Source organism: Vitis riparia, chromosome 11 (genome assembly GCF_004353265.1).
Source record: "Vitis riparia cultivar Riparia Gloire de Montpellier isolate 1030 chromosome 11, EGFV_Vit.rip_1.0, whole genome shotgun sequence".
Lineage (NCBI taxonomy): Eukaryota > Viridiplantae > Streptophyta > Magnoliopsida > Vitales > Vitaceae > Vitis > Vitis riparia.
Genome location: NC_048441.1, coordinates 17,013,366 through 17,034,274, shown reverse-complemented (window position 1 = coordinate 17,034,274; position 20,909 = coordinate 17,013,366). Strand labels below are relative to the sequence as shown.

The 20,909-nt window shown below is 35.3% G+C and overlaps 2 protein-coding genes and 1 pseudogene across 4 annotated transcripts; all 3 read right to left on the bottom strand.

Moving 5' to 3' along the window:
* Nucleotides 1–971: 971 nt before the first annotated feature.
* LOC117924641 lies at nt 972–8,579 on the bottom strand (annotated as a pseudogene).
* Nucleotides 8,580–9,286: 707 nt separating this feature from the next.
* LOC117924639 (probable glycosyltransferase At3g42180) lies at nt 9,287–16,967 on the bottom strand. 3 transcript variants are annotated; one of them, XM_034843324.1, is made up of 6 exons: nt 16,887–16,967; nt 14,582–14,700; nt 12,424–13,558; nt 12,208–12,338; nt 10,641–10,989; nt 9,326–10,288 (listed from the first exon to the last, which is right to left on the bottom strand). In XM_034843324.1, exons 3-6 carry the CDS (start codon nt 13,489–13,491, stop codon nt 9,620–9,622), a joined length of 2,217 nt encoding a protein of 738 aa, XP_034699215.1. In that variant the 5' UTR covers nt 13,492–13,558; nt 14,582–14,700; nt 16,887–16,967; the 3' UTR covers nt 9,326–9,619. The 3 variants fall into 3 exon arrangements, with proteins under 3 accessions (XP_034699217.1, XP_034699216.1, XP_034699215.1); XM_034843326.1 differs by lacking the exons at nt 14,582–14,700; nt 16,887–16,967 and adding an exon at nt 14,443–14,529 and having other exon boundaries at nt 9,287–10,288; XM_034843325.1 differs by lacking the exons at nt 14,582–14,700; nt 16,887–16,967 and adding an exon at nt 13,958–14,155 and having other exon boundaries at nt 9,287–10,288.
* LOC117924640 (probable glycosyltransferase At5g03795) lies at nt 16,725–20,815 on the bottom strand. Its single transcript, XM_034843327.1, has 5 exons — nt 20,709–20,815; nt 19,216–20,138; nt 19,010–19,140; nt 18,096–18,444; nt 16,725–17,685 (listed from the first exon to the last, which is right to left on the bottom strand). The coding sequence occupies exons 2-5, from the start codon at nt 20,062–20,064 to the stop codon at nt 17,017–17,019; spliced, it is 1,998 nt and encodes a 665-aa protein (XP_034699218.1). The 5' UTR covers nt 20,065–20,138; nt 20,709–20,815; the 3' UTR covers nt 16,725–17,016.
* Nucleotides 20,816–20,909: the final 94 nt, after the last annotated feature.

Here is a 20,909-nt window from a genome sequence, read left to right as displayed (position 1 = left end):
ATAACCAAAACTTCACCCTATTCTGGTTTTTAATCAAAAGAGGCTTTAGTGTTTTCCTAGTATTTTTCACCAGAAGTATCCCTTCTGTAATAATGCACTTCAAAGTTGGGCCTTCTTCAAGGCCCATCAAGGACCTACAGAGAGAAGCACAATGCAGAATAGTAATCACAATTTATGATTGGAAGTTTCCCTAGCAGTTTGCACAACAATGGCTAGACAATAATGGGTAGATGAGTTTTAAGTCATTGTGTTTGGTTGAAAAAGGTACTTTAAAAAACGATTTTCTCACATTTGGTTTATATAATTAAAATTAATAAAAAGTTTATATATTTTAGGATTATTTAATTTTTATATATATAAAAAGGTTAAATACGCGAAAAAAATTTGAAATAGTATATAAAATAATTTGACTTTAAATTTATTTTTTGTTCTCCTTCACTATTTTCTTTCCATCACATTTTCCTTCAATCTTTTTAAGAACCAAACATAACCTTAGGATTTTAACAAGTTGTATATATATATAAAAAAAAAACAAACAAACAAAAACCCGACCTAGTTTTGCATATGCTTTGAGTTTGGTTCAATCCTCCTTAGTTCACTAGCTTCTTTTGGGAAGTAAGTTCAATTCTGAATTGGACGTTATTGAAAATACAAGATCAAAAGAGGCTTTACCAATGCTAGCCATAGAAAGTGTAATAAAATATTATCGTTCTTGGCGAAACTTTGAAGTAAGGACAATAAAGGGAGCATTAGAAGCAAGCTTTTTGAAGTTGGCAGGTGCAGGTGTGTCCAAAAAGATATACGGACTTAGGTGACGTTTATTTTTTGACTAAATAAAAAAAAACAAAATATTTAACTTTTTATATTCAGTTAAAAATATTTTGTTGATATTAATTAACATAATTAAAGTAAATTTATTATCAATAAGTTTAGTTTAATTATGTTGATGGATGTCAATAAGTTACTTTTAATTGAATAAAAAAAACAAAGTATTTTGATTTTTTCTATTCAACCAAAAAGTCTTTTTGAAGTACTACTTCCTCATTCTCTCCTTTGTTCTTTCTTTGTCTTCCCCAGCTCCACAAGCAGAGTCAAAAGAGCCTCGCTCATTTCACAAGCATCAGGCTCACTAAGATCCTTCTTCCCTGAAAAGTAAACCATCCAGGCATGGTCGAGCTTCAGGTCTGGTTTGACAACAACTGAGCCTGGAACTTCAGCATCACGACATGTCACTAACCCATCACTCTTCTCCCCATACCTAAGTTGAAGGTGGAGTGCACAAAGAGACAGCACAGCGGATATAGGAATTACTACAGGCACCTTGCATCCTTCTTGAACATCAGACTCTTTGCTACCAAATCTGGGAAGGGGGAGCAAGGGAAGTTCTGCATGAGCTACGTGGGACATTGTGGCAAGGACGCTTGGAGCCACACTTGCTTCAGAGTGGAAGGAGATAAGAGGGATGCATTCAGGGAGCTTGTGATTCATTATGAACTCCCTCCTCTTCTCGTATGTGAGGTCCTCCAATGCCTGAATGTCACCCTACAGTAAACCACTAAAATATTCACAAGGAGCCACTAAAAAGAGAAAAGAAAGAAAAATCAAGCATTTTTTTTACATAGAGATAACACTAACATTTTTCAGATCAAAGTAAATTTTCTAGACTACACGGAAGAATGGTTGCCAAATATCAGAATCGGAAAAAACATGGGAAATAGAAGTGTGAAATGTGACCCAAAACATATTTGAAGACATGACATTAGGAAACAAAAAGAAAGCTTTGGGAGGAACCTTGTGGCGACAAATAGTCATAATATATCCCTCCCTAGCTGGAATGAAGGTGATAAAAATTTTAAGCCGTTGGTTTCAAAATCCGAGTCAAGAAGGTTGGCTTTTTTTTATTAACCAACAAATGTGTCATCCCAATATGGATAGAAGGTGTTATAATCCCAAGACAACAGACATGTAAGCACAACCCTGACCCTTCTTTTCCTCTAAGATCCGTGTTAATGAAATTGAGATGAATAATTTCAACTTAATCAGTAGCCCATGAGAATCTGAGCTATTTCTGTAAGCAGCACAACTTACTGTTCTTGATTAGCTCTTCTTAAATTTTCAGATAAAATTATTTATCAGTTCTGGAGTCAACACAGTAAGGATATATTAATTGGCATTTGATATTGAGCAATTTCCCCGAGTCTAGATGAGCTGTAAGTTAACCTACATAGAAGTTTGAGTTTTCCAGGCCTTAAATACATGTGTTCTCCCACAAAACCAAGTCAACCAATCTTGGGCAAAGAAAAAAGTTACCTTAATTAACTTGCATATCAAAAACTCCATGATCCTCCGGGTTTCCCTGTCAGCAATCTGGCCTTCACGAAGAATATCAGAAGCTAAGGGGGTTCCACCATATGGGCTCTGCACCAAAGCTAATCCAGCAACTTTGTCCTTTAAGTCAGACCAGTACATAGATAATGCAGCTGCTGCATCAACCCCACCCTTGCTGTGCCCAAGCAAGATCACACACTTTCCAGATCCCCAGTAAAGTTCTTCAATGTATTGCTTCAGTTCCCATGCATTATGCTCTACAGATGCCTTCATAAAGTTATGGCATTAACTATTGTAAAGCAAGAGAATTGCAAAAAATAAAAATAAAAGCAGATCGCAAGAGCAAATCTGCCATTGTTGGGTATGAGGAAGTATATCATTCCATGGTGAATCTTACTCGAATAAACTTATGGAGAAATTTTTGTTTACCTCACTGTGAATTTTGGCAATATGGCAAGCTAGACCCATCTTTGAAAAGAACTTCTTAGTGTTCACAAAATACAATGGACCATGATTGCTAAAAAGGCCTGACAAATGAGAATTTAAAATACAAGCAGTTACATTCCAAATGCAAACGTTGGCATACAAACCAAAAAACAAGTTCAGAATTCCAGAATAAAAGTATCTTTTTTATACCTGGAATTAGTAGATAGACATATGAGTTTGGGAGCGTGTGCTTTCCGTTCCTAAAGAGCAAAACAATACAAAGTGCAGGTGATTAAACTTATAAACAAATGGCCAACAAGGTAAGAACAGAGGATAATTTCAATGGTGAAAAACAGAACTAGTGACCATTCAAGCATACACATTTAAGTAAGCAAGTTATCAATGAAATAGAAGGAATTTGATATGACATCATAATGAATTTTCATAATAATAACTAAGATCCAATCCAATCCAACTGTTCTATTTTAGTCAAAACATCTAGGAAGATCCAATCCAATCCAACTGTTCTGTTTTAATCAAGACATCTAGGAAAGGGCAGCACAGACATAGCCACCATGCAAGAGATTTAAAGTCTGTTTGGGAGTAATTATAGTAAAAGCACTTTTGGTCCATAACACTTTTTTGAGTAGAGCTTCCACTGGAAAAGCTTTTACAAAGAATTGCATAGGGCTTGGATATAAGAGTGCGTTTGGCAGAGATTTTCATAAGTATTTCTAGCATTTTTAATACTTGAAAAATAAAAAATTTCAAGTGTTAGAAATACCAAAAACACTTTCCAGAATCACTGCCAAACGCACTCTAAATTTTCAAAAATAAGTGTTTTTCATAGTGCTTTTGGCAATGTGTTATATGATAAAAAAGTGATTTTTGGAAGAAGGATCTGCCAAGTAATTGTGTCTTTAGCAATGTGTTATACGATTAAAAAGTGATTCTTGGAAGAAGCATCTACCAAATGATTGTCTAGGAATCACTTCAAGTGATTCTCCAGATTTTTAAAAGTGATTTTCAAATGTTTGCCAAACACCTAATTTCTATAAGGAAGTGCTTGCAAGCATCAGAAAGCGTTTCTAGCCCTCTCAAAATCAATCCCAAAAGGGCTCGTAATTGTTTCAATCATTAAACCATAACCAGTCTAACTGACAAATTATCCAATATACATACTCATCTGTAGGATTCAATCTGTGACTAAGTACAACAAAGTCAGAGTAGAAGCTGGTAGAGTGTCGTCTTCTGTTTTTTTCTACCTCAAACCTGTGGTACTCTTCAACTTCACTGACATACCAGTGTCAACACAATATGACAAGAGTGTGGGTGTGGGGATCCTTTTCACGTAATATTGCCTCAGATAGACATCCTAGGTTTCTCTTAACATGAATTTTTTTGCAGGACCATGTTAGACATGCCATCCAATAAAATCATAGACAAGCTTCTCACAATCTTATACAAGGAACCAAAAAAGAAGAAGAAGAAGAAGAAGAAAGAAAGAAAGAAAAAGGAAAAGACAGAATTATTACCTTATGATATCTCAGTAAGATCCAGCCTAAACTTATCTCAGAGTTATACACTCCCAGAAAAAAATCAAAGAATGACCCAATCTAGGTTCTACTTAAGAGAAGGCTTTATGAACTTGATATGTAGCAAGGGAATCCTAAAGATAAAACACTATCATCACCATAACTAACAAAATAAAATTCCACAGTTGAATTTAACATGGGAAAATGGATACCAAATTAAATTGGCACCTTATCTCTCAGAGTAGTTCCAGGAATCTTGCTGTACCATCCTCCACAGGAGCTACCCCAGGAGCGCACTGCAACCATCCAATATCATCAGAAGAACCATGCAGAGTTGTCTGTACTCGAGATATAATGCTGAAGATGCCAAAATGAGAAACAATTGTTATATGAGAACCAAACCACGCAATAATGATTTCACAAATACAATTTATAACACTGATTGAGAAGGAAAGATATCAACTCCAATAATAACCAGAGAGACACCATTTTACAGTTTGGCCCAACCTTTTGCAAAGTTAAAACCTAGTCTTTTTACCTACGAACTTGAATTTGCATGCATCTCACAAAACAGAAAGAATATCTCAAAGAGGTCCATGCCAACCTCCAGGCAAGTCTCATACCAAAGAATGGGAGCAGCAACCTACACCCAGATGAAGAAACTACAAGATAAATAAGAATAAAGATAATTTGTGGAACAGGATGAAAAAAAAAATTCCAACACAAATCATGGCCAGTTAAGTGATCAAATAGCTGCAATGCTCAGTTATGATACACACCTCATAAAAACCTGAATAATTGAGATTAAGGCACTGGTAGTTGATAATTTAACAAGATAAAATGAAATAAGGAAGCTAAATAGATTAGTCAAAAACATCAATCATTTATTTAATTTAAGAATAAAATTCTAGGCCCACAGTAAGGATTTTGAACTAATAACAAGAGCAAAGCTTGAATTCAATTTATACATGCATGGCTGAATCTTTAAAATACAGTATTGTTAGAGAGAATGATATATATTGTGGATTCAAATCCTACAAGCGTAAGTTTTTAGGAAAATTGATTGTCCAACAAGTATCATAGAGGAGCTTAACAGGGAGCGGATTAATACCCTTGAAAAAGTAAGGAGGTGCTCTGATAACTGTAATTGCTTCCTGCAATTTGGGATCTTATATTTACATGAGATTCTTCCTTCAGGTCAAAGGCTCTTCTTTCACAGACTTCATTGCAGCTAAAACGACTTGAGTGTTGTCCACAAGAAATCACCACTGGATCCTCAGAGTATCTATTGACATCTCTTGTTACAAGATTTTCTGCAACAAGAACATCGTTCCTAATTGCAGCCATTATTTTCTAAAAATAACGATAAGAAATGAACTTCAGTGTATGAATACAAAGTCCAGGTGAAATAGATATAACATCCTTTGTACTATGGACATTCAAAAACAAAATTATAGGCAGTGATGTCAAGAATCCATATCACAAAAGACATGCACAAAGATAAACAATGTAAAGAACTTACCAATGAACCTAATAAATCGATGTCTTATATATGAAGTCAAGGTCAAAAAATGGGCAAAAATGTCATTCATTGACAAATAAAATCCAGGATGTTCAGCTTGAAGACCTGTGATCCTCATGGCAGGACAGGAAGCCTGATAAGAGGGTCTATATTAGACATGGAAAACCAAGCTTTCAAATAAGAATGAAATGAAACCACAATATCATTGTCAAAAATGCTAGTAGCAAAATCCATCTCACACCATTCTTTCTAACAGTGATAATAATCTGTGATAAACTCTCATGCACTATCAACCACTGATACACACCCCTCATACGGTTCATCTCTCTAAATAAATAATGAAAAATTAATCTTACCACATCCTTTCTTTGATATCTGCGTCTTTCAAAGAGGTAAGAATTGCTCGATATATGCCCCACCTGATACGACATGAAAAAAAGAGAGAGACATTAACTAAAGATGCTACAGGATGAGAACATAAAAAATTACCTTAACAGATGCTACACTCACTGTTGAAGGGATCTCAAATATTTCCCCATTGATACATGAATTGTCCATTGCTTCTTCAAGTCCTGGAAGAATGCAACAATGATATTGTTACTGCACAAAGGACAAGAATGCAATTTCAATCTGCACCAGACCATACAAAAGGGAACTTTTTTATAAAGAAACACACAAGAACAGCATTGCAACATATAAAAAAGAAAAAAGATTTGAAGCAAGAATGTCCTAAATATAAGGAAATATCTATAATAAAGAAACGAAAAGAAAACCAACAAAGCAGGGCCCATCCTCCTCTAATGAACAGTATGGCATCAACTTAACCCCAATTTTTTATTTACTTCTTATTTTTTATTGGAGGGAAGCCTGAAGCAAGGTAAAATCATTCAACCTCTGGAAAAAAGAAGAGATGTAACAAAAATAGTAAGAATTTCAAAAATAAAAAATCGATTCATAACCTCTAACACAACTTATCTATACAACTCTACAGCCTTATTTGGATTGATTTTTGAGAAGTCAAAAGTTTTTTCTTAAGTTCAACAAGAGCTTCTATATACCATTTGTTAATTTAGTTCAGAGAGCTTATGACTTAAAAAAAAAGCTTAACATGGAAGCCAGGAAAATTATGCTTCTTGTAGAACCTTTATTTTAACTTATGGTTCTTTCATGTTGAATAAAACTTTTATAATACCAATATTACCCTTTAAAAATTATGACTTTTGCTTCAGCTTCAACTTTTCACTAAAGCAAAAAGTAGGTATTTATCTCAAACGAGACTTACATGAGTCAGCAGTGATCAAATGTCATAGAGGAAAGAAATCACAATAGGCTTGAAATAGTAATGTTTCTTCAAATTGGCAGTTCAATTTAAATTTTGGAATGACATAAAAACATTAGCATTCCCAAAGAATAGGAGAACTGGCAAGCAGTAATGGGACTGAAATATTTGATCCTTGAGAAGACTGAAGAAAAGATAAGGAAGTAGCTAAAAGCCACTTCTCAAAGAAAATAGATAATAAGTTACTATTTTGGTAACTGTTTTTTAGAACAACTTTTTGTTATCCAAAACAAAAAACACAGAAAATACGATTTGACAACCAAAAACTATTTTCTGTTTTCTATTTTTAAGAACAGAAAATACGGTGTTTTTAGAAAACATCTTTTAATTGTTTTCACTTATTTTTTTAGAGTTGTTTTGAAGAGCTGTTTTTAAAAATAATTATATAAACATGTAGAATAATTAAAAAAAACATTAGATATAATTTTTTTTTTAAATATTAAAAATAGGTTAAAAATATTTTAGGCTTCCAAGAGAATAACTTTTTAGAATTGTTTTCAAATCAGTTACCAAGACATAAAACCAACTTTGGCATAAGTATGAACTTCCATAAAAGTAGGAACTATAATACCAACTAGACATAATATAAGTAGAGCCACTTGCATCCCCACATTCAACCAGAAAGACTAGTTTATGAGATAAAGAGACTAAATCAAAATTAGAAAGTAACAGTAGCACCCAGCTGAGAATATCAAATACATCTGCAGAAAAGCACTCACTGAATCACTAGGCTTTCGAAACACATAACCAATGTATCAATTGTGAACACAAATCCAAATCACAGAGAGTGACTTACACTAATAAGATACACTAGAAGCCCAACAATCGAGGAGAGACCCAGATTTACAAAATCCAGGAACAGATCATTCTTCGGAAGCAGAAGAAACCCATATTTAAAGAAGGAAAAAAAGGGGAAGTCTACATGTGCCCCATTCCCAGTCTCTGCAAAAATAAATAAATTAATGAATCGGTTAACAATAAATTAAGAAGTGAGACAACAATATAGAATATTTGAAATACCGTATGGGAAAAGAGACGTTGTGGGAATGGGGCAATGACTCCGATTGACTCTGATCCAGATGAAGCAAGCTATCTTTATCCAATTGCTCTTATTCGTTTTGGAATGGCCCACCTGAGGTCATTTCAACGCCACCCCAATATATAAATCCGAAATCAAACTAATGGGTTTTATGAAATTTGGGATATTTTCAAAAAGCCCTCAAAATAACAAAACATTGGGTAAATCAAAGTCCCATGAACGGATGAACCTCCGATTTCACCGACACCATAGCTGTGAACACCAGATTCTGAGGCCTAATGAGAAAGCACCCACAGGCAAATACACCAAATTAACAAATGGGTTTCATGCAATCTAGGGAATTAAAAAAGATCCCTTAAGAAATTGGATAAAAGCAGTCCCAGACGTCTTGAATTTAGTGACACTTTACCATATTCTGAGCCCTAAAAATAGTGACATTGTTGAGTAAAATTGAGGCAATCGGGGCTTTAGGAGGACACGCGTCGGCTCCCCGGGGCGCGTTCAAAGAGTAAGCCAAAGGTGGAAGACTGGAGCGGATACCCACTTTTTCGGTCAAAGCCACCGACTTCCATGGGTGAGCTTAATTCTTTAAAATTGTATGCGGACAAGTGGAAAAAAAGAAATATCTCTATGAAAATGCAGACTCCCAAATTTGAAAGCATGTTCTTCTGTTGCCGAGATGGGAGGTTGGGTTGAGATAGACCATGTCAAGTCGGTATCCCAACCAGCTCAAGGGTTCAATACCCCTGTTTGGCTCGCGGGAAACCCACTTTGTGGTTTTTTTTTTCCAGCAGTAATTAGATTTTCCTATGCCAATGTAGGGAGCTCTGGTCTTGAACATGTGTTTGTATAAAAACTCAGGCCATGTATTTGATATGCCAAATTCATAAAACAGCTGTTAATAACTACCCAATTTGCCAGAACACCTGTACAATCTTCATATAGATTTAGCCTGTTCCATGGAAGCACACTGGAGCATGAAAGACTTTCAGGATGATGTTTTGTGATGGTTCAGCAAGGCTCAAATCAAGCCCTGAAAGACAAGCCTGAAATGGAATATTTAAGGTGAATACAATGTATAAACATGAGGTTTTTTTAAATCAAAATAGGGTTCTTGATCAAACACTAGATGGAGATGTTGAGGAATCTCTAGATTTTCTATTTATAGAAGTCTACAATCTTAAATCTTTTCTTACAAGAGGAAATGGTACAACAACATATATACAAAAGGGAAGGAGAAAATTGCCTTTACATAATGTTAATTCTCACATCCAGACAGAGCCTCTTTGTGCACCATGAAAAGAGGACAATAAAGAGAGGCAAATGGTTTATTCAGCAGTCTTTTTGTTTTTCCTCTGCAGGCTTGCAGTTGTGTCTCTACTCCTCATGTTTAACTTCATCTCATATGCCCATCAAAAGATCTCTTAAAATCATCTAGGTTTTACCTGGAAAACTCTGTTGTACCAAATTGAATGGAGGGTCATGTGGAAAAGATCATACTTCAAGGGCTTGGCATGCCACAGAAAATGCTTCTGAACCTTCCTTACCCCAAGCTGCATTTGAAGATACTTCTCAATTGGTATCGAGAGGAGAACATCTTTCAAGTTGGGAATATCTTTCTCTGCCAGTATTATTGAGAATGCTCCCCAATCCAAGACATCGAAAAATGGTGGCACGAAATTGTCAGATATGATCACAGGCACACACTCGTAAAAGATGGCTTCAACCACCCGTGGGCTGTTGACCTCGTAACCCTTGGGACAGATGCAAAACTTGCTGCTCTTCATGTGCTGGATGTAATTCATTTTGCTTGCAACACCAGGAGGCATTGGGCCATAGATCTTCATATCAGGGTCTTTGTCCTTCCAGTACTTCAGCAAGATTGGTCGTAAATATCCATGCATGTTTCCAGCATAAAAGGCAAGAATGTGCCTCTCAGAAGGAGGTTTTCCTCCGAGATCTCGAAGAGGATTTCTTGCAGAACGGACATATGTTTCTGGAAGAGACACATCCCTGCCTATTTTGAAGCCTGCAGTTACATCAGCATTGCAGAGGGCTTTGATGCATTGTTCCATATGATGTCTTGTTTCGTATGGAGCCTACAAGAGTCCAACGCATCATATCAGATTAAGTCCAAACTAAGTGAGACTAGCATACTTTTGACAAAGACCATGCCCACACAACATCACTAAAAATCAGGTTTTTCTTTTTCAACCAGAAAAAGCAACTGGATTGTGTAATTTCCATTCATTTTTACTTAAATGATTAAAACATACTTGATAACGTGATATGGTTCTGATATGGCATAATACGACAGGACTTTTTTGTCAGTATCAAGGCATGAAACCTAAACCCACTCTAAAACATGATTTGAATGTCTTTAACATAATAAAATACTCAAAAACCAGTCAAGCTAAAGTGACCAAAAAGAAAGATGTGCAGAAAGCATACCCAATCATGGCAAGCAACAAGAAAGTGATCTGATCCACCAGTTCTATTCCAGAAACGATATTTTGCAGCAATTTTTTCTGAATACTGCTTCAAATATTGGCGTAGATTGGTCCGGTTGTGAGAGTTCCGTACATACAGTTTGTACTCTAGCATCCGTGAACTAAAGGGCATATAAAACAGCTGAGCCTGTCGAGGGTCCTTCACAACAAAACGCTTGTTTCTCTCCATCAGTTTCATAAACCATCCCTCAGAGGCATATAGTCCCTTGAGTATTGGTTGGTGAAAGATGGGTTTTTCTCCATCCTTGTAGACATAAACTTTCAGGATGCGCTCCATGAGTTCATAGCTTCTGCAAATGCAACCAAATGGAAGTTGACATTGAAACCCTTTGTCAACAGAAAAGTGTTGTTTAGCTGTATTTTTTTTTTTTTTTTTTTTTTTGTGATAAGTAGTTGTTTAGCTGTATTTTCATACAGCTAGAAGGCAGATCTATGAAAATGTTGAAAGAAACAGGACTTAAGTTCTTAGATGGCATGATCTTCTCCATCCAACTATTTGGTGTTCCATTCTTCAAGTGAAGATTAAGAACAGAATAATTTCTAAATCAATTTCCACCATTGGTTGTGTTAATCATGGGAGGACCTTCTTCGAGTTTAATCAGCTCCAAGATCATTTGAATGCATCCAGCTTATTTTTTAATTGTGGCCAGAGAATAAGGCATGTCAATTGGTGATTGTGAGTCTCAAGGATACAACTCCTCGATACCATAATATTTTATATCATAAAGTTATCAGCAACTACAAACAATATGAGTCCCCCAATCCCTAAATTCCAACATCTTAACATTTAGGGATCTAGCAAGTCAAACATCTATATCATACCTAATATGCAAATTTTTTTCAAGCCCAGAAGTTAGTTACCAAGTGTTGACAGATAGGAGAACCTAGTTGATTACTTATTGGTTTCTAGAAGCATCTTCTGAATGTGTCAACACATGGATGTTGACTATGAAATACATTTACGTATCTCTAATACAATAAAGCAAGCATAACACAGACATCAAAGGAGTAAGCCTCCATAACAAACAAACTCATTAGAAATAAGCGGAAGAAATGCTCTTTCTTTTTTCTTTTATGGGTAAAAGAAATGCTCTTTCTATTGGACAGATTAGAGTCGAATAGGCGAAGCTTCCTCAAGAAAGTTTCACCAAGAACAGAAAAATCGATACATGCATTATTCCACTCTTTTCAAGCAGAATTAACTAGTACTATTATCAATGAGAATGATCGAGCATGATTTTATGAGCTTTAAAGTGAGTAACTCGTATATTTCTTCTACTGTTTCACTTCCTTCCTATTTTCATTCTTCCCTACTTTCAAATTATAAGTAGCAGCCTGGAATGATATTGATTTCACATCATAATTGGAAATCAAGCAAGTATTAAAACTCAAAGCAAGCCAGTCAAATAAAAACTTTCTGAGTTCCAGAATCCCATGAATGAAATGGCAAAATAAAAGTATACTTTCACAACAATGTAGATTTATGCATATGATTTTATCAGGATTACCTTTTAAACATGGAAACATTTCGAAAGAGAGGAGCATGAAGTTCTGGATCATTCTTTACTCTAGGAGCATTCTGAATCTGTAACTTTGCAGCCAGCATTTCCTGGTCACGTGGGGAGGCCCAACGAGGTCTCTGAATTCCAATGATAAAGTTAAAATTCCCAATAAAACTACAGCATTGAAGGTAAAATTTAATTATAAAAATGAAAAACTTATACCATTGCACGTGAGGAAGCACGGTGCCGAACTAATCTTCTGTTCATATCATATATTGATGTTACTGATTTTGGAGGCATCTCACTCCGCATCTTTTTCCTCCCAGGATTACTTGTCATTGCAGAATTATTGTTTAAATCAGCAAGATCACTCTGCAGCACCAGAAGATTTTCGTCCTTAGAAAGGATTTCTTTTTCTGGCTTTCCAACAGAAGATATGTCAGTGGCGGTCAAATGGTTTGAGGCGTTTCCATTTGATGCCATTTTTTCGACGTAGGTGGTGTTAAATAATGAATCTACTCCAGGAGATGCAAGCAAATGGGATTTGAAAGTAGTACCTAGACTTCCAGGGGTACTTGGTGTTAGACTTGCATCTGCTTTTACAATATTGTCTGTTGAAATTCCCTCATTTGGTGGTTTCACAATATGCACTGCAGAGCCAATGTGTCTCATTTCACTGTCCTTTTTCAGATCCGAACTATTTTCTTGATTGTTGACATATTCCAATGCAGAGATCCCATCCATATCTACAACTTTCTTAAATGGCAAACCTTTACTTATGTTGTTATCCTTAGTAAATTCAACAACGTGATCCATGCGTTTGCTCTCTGAGGCAAAATTCTGTGTGTCTGCACCCTTTTCCTTTGGTCCATTATCATCCTCATTGAATTCAACAATGTTTTCCAGGTCTTCTCTCTCTAATGCAAGACCATCTTCTATGTCTTCATCCGTTCCCTCTGTTCCATTATCATCCCCAAATTCTACCGTCACATTTGATTTCTCCACATCTTCTACCACCTCAACAAACAGTGAAGTGTCAGTCAAGTCTGAAGCATTGGAAAGAAGGGACTTGTTAACCATAAAAGACCTGACAGAAGATTGTCTAGTTGGGGAGCTGAAATTGTCATATATTGGAACATCCCGATCAGGCAGTAGAGACAGGAGAGCATTTCCATATGGAAGCAACAGGGATTGACACAACAAATAAGTAATTGCCACTAACCCCACCATGAAAATCCATCTCCTGGTTTCTACCAGACAGAACTTTTGAAATTTAAGAGTGCACTCCATCTGCGAACATTACCCGTCATGTAAATTCATTCAATCATCTTCTAAAGAGAAACGTTTCTCGGCAGTCCTGCATAAATACCCAGATTTCTAAATTTAATTACAACACAATTCCATTTAAAAAATGTAAATGTTGTTCACAAGAAAGATAAAGCACCATTGACATTGTTGGCAACCCAAAAAGAAATTCCAGACAGCTAAATATAAGATTTAAAGCACTCATATGAAGTACGATGAAATGCAAGAACCACTGATTGGAACAATATAAAACTAAAAATAGAAAGAAGAAAGAAGAAGTTGGTGCAAATGAAGCAGACAAGAGCAGCTTAAGTTCAAAGACAACCTTACAACCCACAAAGTTAAACATTTGAAGAAAAATGATAATAACAATTGGATTGTTGAAATTCAGATCATACATTTTCATCCACCTAACTTCTAGACTAAAGCATTTCCAGCAAATTTCACTAACCCTGAATAAGCAATATCAATCTTCAACCTAGGGTTGAATAATCCAAAAGCTCAAAATATGTGATATTATATAATTAAATCTAGTAATTGTAGACAAGCATAGACCCTAGGACTTTGTTTGGTTGCTGAAAGAACGGAGGAAAGTAGAACTAGAAACAACACTGAGATCTTGCATTTTGAGCTGTTCACTTTTCTTTTTTATGATAGTCATTGAGCTGTTCACTTCCTAGTTAAAGAAACACTTAACTAATCCAAATAGTTGCACAACACTAACTTGAGTTAATTTTTGTGGTTGCTTTGTCGGTCAGAGAAACCAAAAAAGTAGGTTTTTTAAAATTTTCCTTCTATTTTCTGCTCTTTCCTCCACTTTTTCAGCTGCCAAACAGAGCGCTTCTGGTCTAAAGTTTCATATACAAAATAAAAAAGTAAAAAATAAACAGAGCGTGACAAGCCGATACTCGATGAACTTTGGACATGCATCAAAACCTTAACTAGCTTTACAACACATCAGCATACAAGCTGAGTGATTCACCCAGTGATTTCATCAGACAAGGCAACAGAATTTTCAAACAGAAACTGAGCTCTGTGCTGATGCTGAGAAAGGAAAAGAGAGGGAAACTCAAACCTTGTCCTGTCGGTTTGGTAGACATCAAAGCAGCAGAAAATGTGACCCTCCTCCACTTTCTAGGCAGCCAAACGGAGACCAAGGAGCATCGGTTACTGGAATTGAAAGGGATCTGAACACTGAAGAAATATTGTCGTTTTCAATAAAGAAAGAAAAAAAATTAAAATTGTTTTTTAAAGAAAAAAATAATTAAATAAATAAAGGATTCTCATCATACCCACTACTTTCTTAATTAATTTTATTAATTATAAAATAATAATAATATTTAAATAGAGCAAAAAAAAAAATGGGTGATGTTTGCCTTTTTCAATTTTTCTCTTCATTTATTTTTTCTCTTTGAAAGAGTTGTTTGAAACTCCACTGGTCGTGTTCTATATACTTCTATTGCTGGTTAATGCTAGTGTCATTGAGTTTGGGTAGCAAAACGATGTCGTATTGAACTAAAGTGGAAAACACCCTTTCTTATTTACCTTTTTACATGAATGCCACCTAAAAAAAATTTATACGAATTTATTATTTCCATAATTAAGAATATTTACTTTTTGAAATTGTACCTTTGATAGACATAGATTCGATAACATACAATTTTCCTTATATATCTATATATATATATATATATATAGCATAATATTAATATGGTGGATCATTTATCAATATCGAATTGAGATTCATGTATCAAAAAAATATCATCAATCAAATTATGTCTCATATATATTTGTATTATTATTTATATCGAACCGACATAATTTTTACCATATACCTTGAACTACCCAAATTACATGTTCAATAAGTTCTAGAATTTTCCCTGTGTAAAATCAGGGGTGAATTTAAGTTGATGCATGGGAACAAATGAAAAGGAGGAGGACAAAAACTGATAGATGTAGGTGAGGAAATTGAGATAAGATTGTTTAATATATGAGTGAACATTTGAACTAAAAAAGTAATGTCAAGTTGGAGGACCCCACCAGCATGTATTAAAGTTATAACACTGACTTCATTTCTTTTGGCACCTCCACCTGTCCTGCATCACAAGCTTATTACCTTTTGAATATCAGACCTGGCTCAAAGGACAATAAATACCAGCTTCAGAAAGGTCAAAGCAAGCTCTAGCTAACCTCACTAACAGTAGATGTGGAGGAGGCGTATGGATTGTTTTGTAATTTTGAAAAATAGTTTTTTATAATAATTTTTTTAAATTGTTATTTAATATCTTATAGAACAAAAGTTGTTTAAAAATCTAAAATATTTTTAATATTTTTAAATATGTTTTAAAAATAATTTTTATGTCTAGTATTTTATTTTTAATCATTTATATGTTTGTATAATTAGTTTCTAAAATAATTTTTAAAAAATAATTAAAAACAACTAAATGGTTTTTATCATGTTTTCTCTATTTTTAAGAGCAGAAAATAAAAATTATTTTTTATTATTAAACATGTTTTCTTAGTTTTTTGTTTTAAAGAATAGAAAATAGTTTTTAATAACTTTTTTTTTTCTTCATCATCTACAACAATTTAACCGACATGATTCCACAAAAAAAATATATATAGAAGGAAAAAAATATAGAAAAAATAAATTTAAAGTTCATATATTCCTTCAAACTCATTTAACTTATTTTAACTCTTAGAATAAATAATTTAAAAAGACATTAGTCTTTACATAATTTTAATTATATTTTTTTTATATTTTTCATAATATAAGAAAATATAAGAAAATAAGTTTTTTAATATTTTTTTCTTTAATGCTTTTTGGGATCCACCTTAAAAAGAAAAGGAAAAGTGAAGAAAAATAAAAATTAATTTAAAATAAATAAATTATTTTTATATATTATTTCAAATCCATTTTATTTGTTTTAACTCTTCGGATAAATTAATTTGAAAATATGTAAGTTTCTAATTAATTTTAATTATATTTTATTTTCTTCCATATTTTTTTTTAAGTACAACTAAACACAAGAAAACCATTTTCCTTACCATTATTTTTTTCTTTCTAACCAAACACAAACAAAAGAAGGTCAGCATCCAGCTTTAGAATTATTGAAGCATTAGTCTGGATTTAAGTTCACTAAACCTGTTTGTCATCTACATTGATTGAACTTCAGAGCAAGGCAGTAACAATCAAGCAAGAAAGATGGAGGCATAAATTTGACAGTAAGGAGGGTTCTCTGCAGGGATTCATTTGCATATCACACATATACAGAATGCTTTCTTTATTTTTCATATAGCATTTGAACAAACAAGCCCATCACCAGAATCTGGTGAATCAAGCAGCTATACACACACTGCTCCACCCTCATTCAACTTACATTGGCAGGATGACAGATGATGTTTCAGCAAAATTCTGGGTTGCTTGCTCCTCCCATCTCCCGGTTGATTGTTTGCAGTTGATGGATAACACCATTCCTTTGTGACATTTGATCAGCTTTCTTCCATCTCTTATTTGGGCTTTACCTGAAAAACTCGGTTGTACCAAACTGAGTGAAGTATCATGTGAAATAAGTCATACTTTACCGGCTTTTTGTGCCAAAGAAAATGCTGTTGCACCATCTTTACTCTCATCTGCATTTGGAGGTACTTCTCTTCTGGGATGGAGAGAAGTATGTTCCTCAAATTTGGTACATCTTTCTCTAGAATGAATACTGCAAATGCTTCCCAGTTCAATATCTCAAAGAAAGGAGGCACATAATTGTCAGATATGATCACTGGCACACACTCATAGAAAATGGCCTCAACAACTCGAGGTGTATGAACTTCATAGCCCCTGGCACAAATGCAATACTTGCTGCTCTTCATGTGATCCCGATATCTACTTTTGCCTCCATCATCACGAGACATTGGACCAAATATTTTGATGTCTTGTTCTTTATTCTCCCAGTACTGTAGCAGGATTGGACGGAGATAGCCATGCATGCTTCCAGCAAAGAAGGCCAGAATAGGTCTCTGTGAAGGAGGTTTTCCTCCAAGATATTTTAGAGGGTCCTCAGATTTACGGATATATGTCACTGGAAGAGTAGTATCCTTGCCTATTTTGAAGCCACTGGCAATATTTGAATTGCAAAGGGCTCTGATGCTATTCCAGCTGCATTGCCTTGTGATCCGGGGTGCCTGAGAATTGAAGCCTTTGTTAGAAAATGTTCCACTTACCAAGTCATAAGTTGATTCACCTCCTGCAGAGCATTATGCATTTGGCTTAGATTTAGCCCATGGATGGCAGCTTTGAGTGTTTCCTCTTCTCTTTTCTCTTGGAAAACACATGCAAGCATGCCAGGGGCATTTGCAAGAAAAGTTTGATTCTTTAAACATCACTGAGTAAATCATAACCCACAAAGATGAAGGGTGGCATAGTTATGGCCTGAGACTTTATTCAAATGGTATTGGTGCTTATGGTTCTATAGATAGGGTTCTGTCCATACCAAGCCTAAAGGAGCTCAAAAATAATAAACTAAAAGGCCTGATATAGAAGTGTTGACTAAAAAAGACAAAAAATAAAGATGAATGATGCATGAGAACCATACCCAGTCATGACAAGCAACGATTAAATGATCTGCTCCTCCAGTTCTGTTCCAGAAACGATATTTTCCTGCAATCAAGCCTACATAATTCTTGAAATATTTCTCTAGGTCCCTTGGAGTGGAGGAATTTTGTTCATAAAACACAGTCCTCAGCATTTTTGAACTGAAGGGTACGTAGAACAAGTGAGCTTTTCTGGGGTCCCTGACCACAAACCGTTTGTTCCCCTCTATCAATTTCATGAACCATCCTTCAGAGGCATAAATTCCTCTCAGTCGTGGCTGATGGAATATAGGCTTTTCTCCTTCTCTATAAATATAAATTTTGAGCACCCGTTCCATCAACTCATAACTCCTGCAAATGTGATAAGATGGAAGCTTTAATTGAAAGTCTATGTGTACATAGCCTTAGCTCGGTACTGGGACAAGGGTTATTTTCTGAAAGACCAGGGATTTGACTCCTGAAGAAAACACATGCAGATGCACAGCGTGTCTTCCTTCCTATGGGTGGGATAGTGAAGGAGCAGGACAGAGTCAGAAGTGTCCAGGGCCTATCTCATAATCAATTAACTAAAAGAATTCCAAACACCAAAGCAATACTTATGACTTAAATCTTCATATCCGCATATATATTAGCAAGTTAAACTATGAATAAAGAGTATCATTACAACCAAATTACGACTTGTATAGTAAAATATCTTTATTAGTTAGCAAGTGATGATAATACCACAGTTTCCAATAAGAAGTACCAAATATTTAAACATATAAACATTCAACTAGGCTCTTCTTTAAACATGAAAACATTTTGGAAAAGGGAAGCATAGGTCCTGGATTGTCTCTTACAATGGAAGCACCAGGTGACCATGACAACACTGATTTTAAGTTCAACATTCAACATATAAAGCTTTGAATAGGCTCACCTTTTAAACATGGAAACATTTCGGTAGACAGAAGCATAAAGTCCCGGAGTGTTCCTTATGACTGGAGCATTCTGGATCTCTGATCTTGCAGATAGAAGCTCCCGATCACGTGGAGAAGACCACCGTGGCCTCTGTAAAGGATAAAAGAATAACTTAAATCTGATTATTGGTTGTTCAGATTGAAACCTTTAAGTTCAAATCCATACCATTGAATAAGAAGAAACAGTACTCTGAAGCAATAACAAATTCATCTTGGATATGGTTGTTGGCTTCATCCCCCTCCTTCTAGTAATAGAGATGTCTGCAATTGTATAATTATTGTCCAAAGGAACTGAAACAGTTTGCAATAGATTGGTATTTTTGTCCTTTTCGGCTTCCATGACATGTTTAACATTGCTCACTGTGGATAAATCAGAAGTTCTAGAATCTGCATCCAGGTTTCTCGTACCCTTTGAAGAAATTCCTGGTGACACAAGTGGCAGGGACACAAGACCATCCCGATTGCTACCTTCCCCTATTGTTAAACTGCTGCTCGCCTTTCGGTCATCATCTATCTTGAAATTGTTGTCTGATATTTTCAAATGCTCTAGAGGACCATGCCTGAATTCTATTGCCTTTTCTTTAGGACTATTATCTGTATGTCTGACATTTCTCACTGTCATGCTCTTATCAAGTCCTACACCCTTCTCAAGAATAAACTCATTGTCTGAGTTTTTCTCTTCGTGCATTTCAACAGAATAATCAAGGTCTCCGTCATCATCTGATGCAAGATGATAGTCCATGTCTGCTTCGTCCTCCAAATCAGAAGCATCACTATTATTCACCACTGTGCGAATTACATAAGAATTAGCCGATATTGAGTTCTTCAAAATGGTGGCATCGCCAACCATCATAGATACTGAACCCTTTACAGTAGGTGATAGAGTCAAGGTATTCATACTGGGAAGTTCAAAAACCTGAAACACAATTACAGAAGCAACCACTAGGCCCACAATGAAGAGAAGTCTTCTGGACTCAACATGACATAACTTCATGAATAAAGCTGTCATATCCATATCATAAAATGGCAACAAATAACCAATTACATCAGGTACAATCTGGTCATCACTCTAATCGTGTTAGCCTGCATCTGGAAAAGCAATCTTAAATAAAGTTACATCTTTGTCTGAGAAAAGAGAAATGAATTATCTCTCTGGAAATGCTAGACTCAGCTGAAATTTCTGCATTTACAGAGACAAGCACCCTTGGGTAGTATTTCAGTAGTTTCTTGCTTTCTAAAGCAAGAAAATTGCGGGATGTCAGCTTCAGAAGGTAAGAAAAAACTTCCAAAATTCTAAACAAACAGGATCTAAATTAACTGTTGACCAAACCTTTTCGCACAAATATACAAGGGCATCTCATTATCAATTTAAAAAAAGAAAAAGAAAAAGAAAAAAAATGATTTTTATGAAGTACAATATCCAGCATCAAGAATTAACAAGTAAGGAAATCAAATCATTTAATTTTGAAAATCATAAGGTTCCATTTGGTTGCTGAGAAAGTGCAGGGAAAAGAGAAGAAAATTTGGAATCTTGTCACTGCTACACCAATCCCAGAACCTGCAATGGGCTTCCAAAATTTCCACTCTTGCCCAGCCATTTTTTCTCGAGAATCAAACGGATGATACAAGAAGATGGAAGAAAACTGGTACGAGTAGTACCTGTTCACGCTCTCCGTAGATCATTCTGCAGCATTTTGGGGTCGGTCAGTGCTTGGAAGTTGGAACACTAGCTCCAGCTTCAGTGCAGTGAATAAGATTGCCCTTCAATCATAAGGAAATAACGGAAATACCCGCCCCATCAATAATACGACGCCGTTTGGGAGACCCTAAAATTAATATAAAGAGGCTGCCCGATATACG